This window comes from Nyctibius grandis, chromosome 1, assembly GCF_013368605.1.
Source record: "Nyctibius grandis isolate bNycGra1 chromosome 1, bNycGra1.pri, whole genome shotgun sequence".
NCBI classification, from domain to species: Eukaryota; Metazoa; Chordata; class Aves; order Nyctibiiformes; family Nyctibiidae; genus Nyctibius; species Nyctibius grandis.
The window spans coordinates 129,705,701-129,709,043 of NC_090658.1; the positions used below are offsets into that span (position 1 = coordinate 129,705,701).

Here is a 3,343-nt window from a genome sequence, read left to right on the forward strand (position 1 = left end):
TCGTGACCAAGTGGTTAAGGCGATGGACTAGAAATCCGTTGGAGCGTCCCTGCCCAGGTTCAGATCCTGCCGACTGCGACTCGAATTATTCTTTATGGCTGAGGGAGCTGGGGTTGTTTAGCCTGGAGAAGAGGAAGATCAGAGGTGACCTTAGTGCAGTCTACAACTACCTGAAGGGAGGTTGTAGTGAAGTGGGAGTCGGCCTCTTCTCCCAGGCAACTAGTGATAGGACAAGAGGACATAGCCTCAAGCTTCGCCAGGGGAGGTTCAGGTTGGACATTAGGAAGAATTTCTTCTCAGCAAGGGTCATTAGCCATTGGAATGGGCTGCCCAGGGAGGTGGTAGAGTCACCATCTCTGGAGGTGTTGAAGAAAAGACTGGACATGGCACTTAGTGCCATGGTCTAGTTGACACGGTGGTGTGAGGGCAATGGATGGACTTGATGATCCCAGAGGTCTCTTCCAACCTCATTGACTGATTGATTGATTGATTGATTGAAGATGAGCCTGTTCACACCACTTGGCCCAAGGAACTCAGAGCAGATGTTATTAACAGCAACAGTACTTAGATATCCACGGCTGTATAGTGTATGTATGGTGCACTGTAAATCCATAGTGTACGTGTCCTTGGGAGAATGCAGCTTTGAGGATGGCCACACTTTAGGCAGGGTGATGGACTAGAGACCTGTAGAAGTCACTTCAAACCTGATTTTTAATTGATTCTAACAAACTGCAGGTATGTGTATGCCATCAGTGGGACAAGTCCCTTTTGGGAAGTGGTGTCTCAAAAAGCCAATGATTATTTCACAGAGGCAAAAAGCAAAGAGGTGAGGGGTTCATTTTTTAAAGGACCTGGGGTATCATGCTGGGCTTCTAGAGTGTCTGGTCTGTGACTCACTCATGCAGAAATGCCCAGCACCTAAGCATCTCAAGGGACATAAATCAAGCGTTTCACCCCTGCTGATCCAGGACAGTAAACTTTGATTCTGTCAAGTGCATCTGAACTACATTTTTTTAGGAAGAAGGGAATTTTTAACCTTGATTTTTAAACTACCCAGTTTAGGACGTATTCACACAAACAGTTATATTAACACAGCTAAAGGGACAGCAAACAGCAGGACCAGGCAGGGGCAGCAGCCAGGCAAGAGTAGCTGGAATATCACAGGCTGATTTTACAGCAAGAGCTGCATATCTATCACATAATTACCACCGAGTAGTGCATTGTTGAGCTAACCAGCTACCTCCTCCACCAGTGCTGTGTGCTCATCACACTTAGGAATGAAGCCTCCCAAATTCCTCGGAAGCCAAAGCTGGAATAGCCTTTTTGGCAGGAAAAAAAAATCACACCCAGGTTTCCGCTGGAGAAAATATTCACACGAGCTCAGATAAAAAATTAATCACTCCTAGCCTGCACGGTTCTCCTTGCAGGTCCTCAAGAGGTTTTCCTTGCAGGTTGCCACTCTCCAACCCATCAGCTCCCCAGGGACTTTGCTGGCTGGAGGTGAAGGGCAGAGGATCCCCTGGAGCCTCTTTCCACCGAGCTGCCTGCAGCTGGCAATCCACCAGTCCAAAAATGCCAAATGCCGGGGAGAGGAATCGGGGAAGCTGATAGCCAGCGAACGTGAAGCAAGTCGACATTGTTTGGAGGCGCAGCACTGGGTCAGAACGACACGGAGGGTTTCTCAGCAGCAAATGTTACTCCTGAGGCTGGAATATAATTAACTCCTGCCTACTCCCTCCTTCTTCCCAGATGCCATCCAGCATGCCAGCAGCACACAGAGGCTTCTGCAAAATTTCACGGTCAGCCCTGCGATTTTCCAGCAGAACCAAAGCAATGGGGATCCTTTGGTTCATTTTAATCTTCATCTCCTTGACCCATCACGGTAAGATCAGGAAGGCCGAGGGTGGTAAGCAGAGGTATCTGGGAACAGGAATAATCTTTCCTCACTGTGTAATCAAATCAAAATATTATAGGTACTGAGGGGAAAGGTGTCCTCAGGTTTCTGGATGAGATAGTGGGTTAGACACTTTGGCAAAATGCATGATTTAATCCCTTGGGGTAATGCAAAAATGATCAGGGAAGAAGCTATGAAAATGGGGCACCTCACTGCCTTTCTAGGAGCAGACTGGCTGGAGAAGCCCTAAAGGAGGTGTCCTGTGCTCTGGGAAAATGTTTCTGCCTTTTCTCAGGCTGCAGTTGCCTCCTTGGTAGGGTGTGGACAACTGCTCTGGCCTCCCGTGCACGGTCTTTGCCAGCATCCTGAGAAAAGAACTGCACGATAAAACATTCCTTGAGTGAGGTTGGCTCTGCAACTTGGGTTTTTTAACACCGCTGTCTGAAGCTGTCCTTTGGGAAAGGGATCCCGGGTGTGCTCTTTGTAGCTATGCACGCCCAGGCTCCATGTACGCTCACCGTGCTGGCTTGGCTGGCCAGGCACATGGTGCCAGAGGAAGCCCCAAGCATTTTACCCACCAACTTGCTGCTTTTTTGTACAGGAGATGCTCACGGACCAGACAGCTGTAACCATGAAGGGGGATTGTGCCGAGTTGGAAACTGTGTTTCTGGTGAATACCTGGCTGGGTACTGCTTTGAACCCATCATTCTCTGTTGTAAAAGTTTGTCACCCACCACCGCAAAGAGCTGAAGATTTCCAAAGGAGGAAAATGCAGCACGTGGAGAGTTGCAGGCTCCACTAACAGGGAACCAGCTGCTGTTGGGAAGGAAATGTTGTGCCTTGCTGTGACTGTTGCTCCCCTGGGAGAAGACGGCTGTGGACTCACTTGTGACCTTCTGAACACATTGCTTTTTCCTTTTGCTGGGACGTTTTAGGTAACACTGTGACAAGAAGAAATTGCTGCCACTCAGACTATATATTGCCCCTTTTGGCATCTGGTTGTTACCTGTCACACATGGGTGAGAAATGGCCTTTCTCCTTACTTGAAAGCAATAAACCTGAAGTTTATCAGAACAGCAAGTGCCCGTCTGTGACTCCTGCTGACACCCAGCAAAGCTGCTGGTGGTGGGGTGCGCGCTCTCCCACTAACCAGGAGCAAACACAGCAGCCTACACCTTCCAAGCAGAGCAGGGTGGCTCTGCCTCTTTATTTCCCTTCCCAGAGAAAACAGTTGCAATGGGGGCAGCCTTTTTTCCATCACTTTTGGTGCAAAAGCTATCCGGTTTGACGTAAAAGTCTGTGTTTCTCACAGAAGCCCCATGCTACTCTTCATTTCCAAGCTTTGCCAGGTTCTTACAGGTACTGGGAAGGGCTGGCAAGAGAAATAAGGCATGGAAAAGGAGCAGGGATTCCCCACATGCATACAGACCCTTTTGCCCATGGGGTTCA

General features: G+C 48.8%; 1 protein-coding gene across 1 annotated transcript; it reads left to right on the forward strand.

The window, feature by feature from the left end:
- Nucleotides 1-1,678: 1,678 nt before the first annotated feature.
- LOC137671157 (gallinacin-12-like) lies at nucleotides 1,679-2,644 on the forward strand. Its single transcript, XM_068414524.1, has 2 exons — nucleotides 1,679-1,882; nucleotides 2,496-2,644. The coding sequence occupies exons 1-2, from the start codon at nucleotides 1,750-1,752 to the stop codon at nucleotides 2,642-2,644; spliced, it is 282 nt and encodes a 93-aa protein (XP_068270625.1). The 5' UTR covers nucleotides 1,679-1,749.
- The last annotated feature ends 699 nt before the right edge of the window (nucleotides 2,645-3,343 follow it).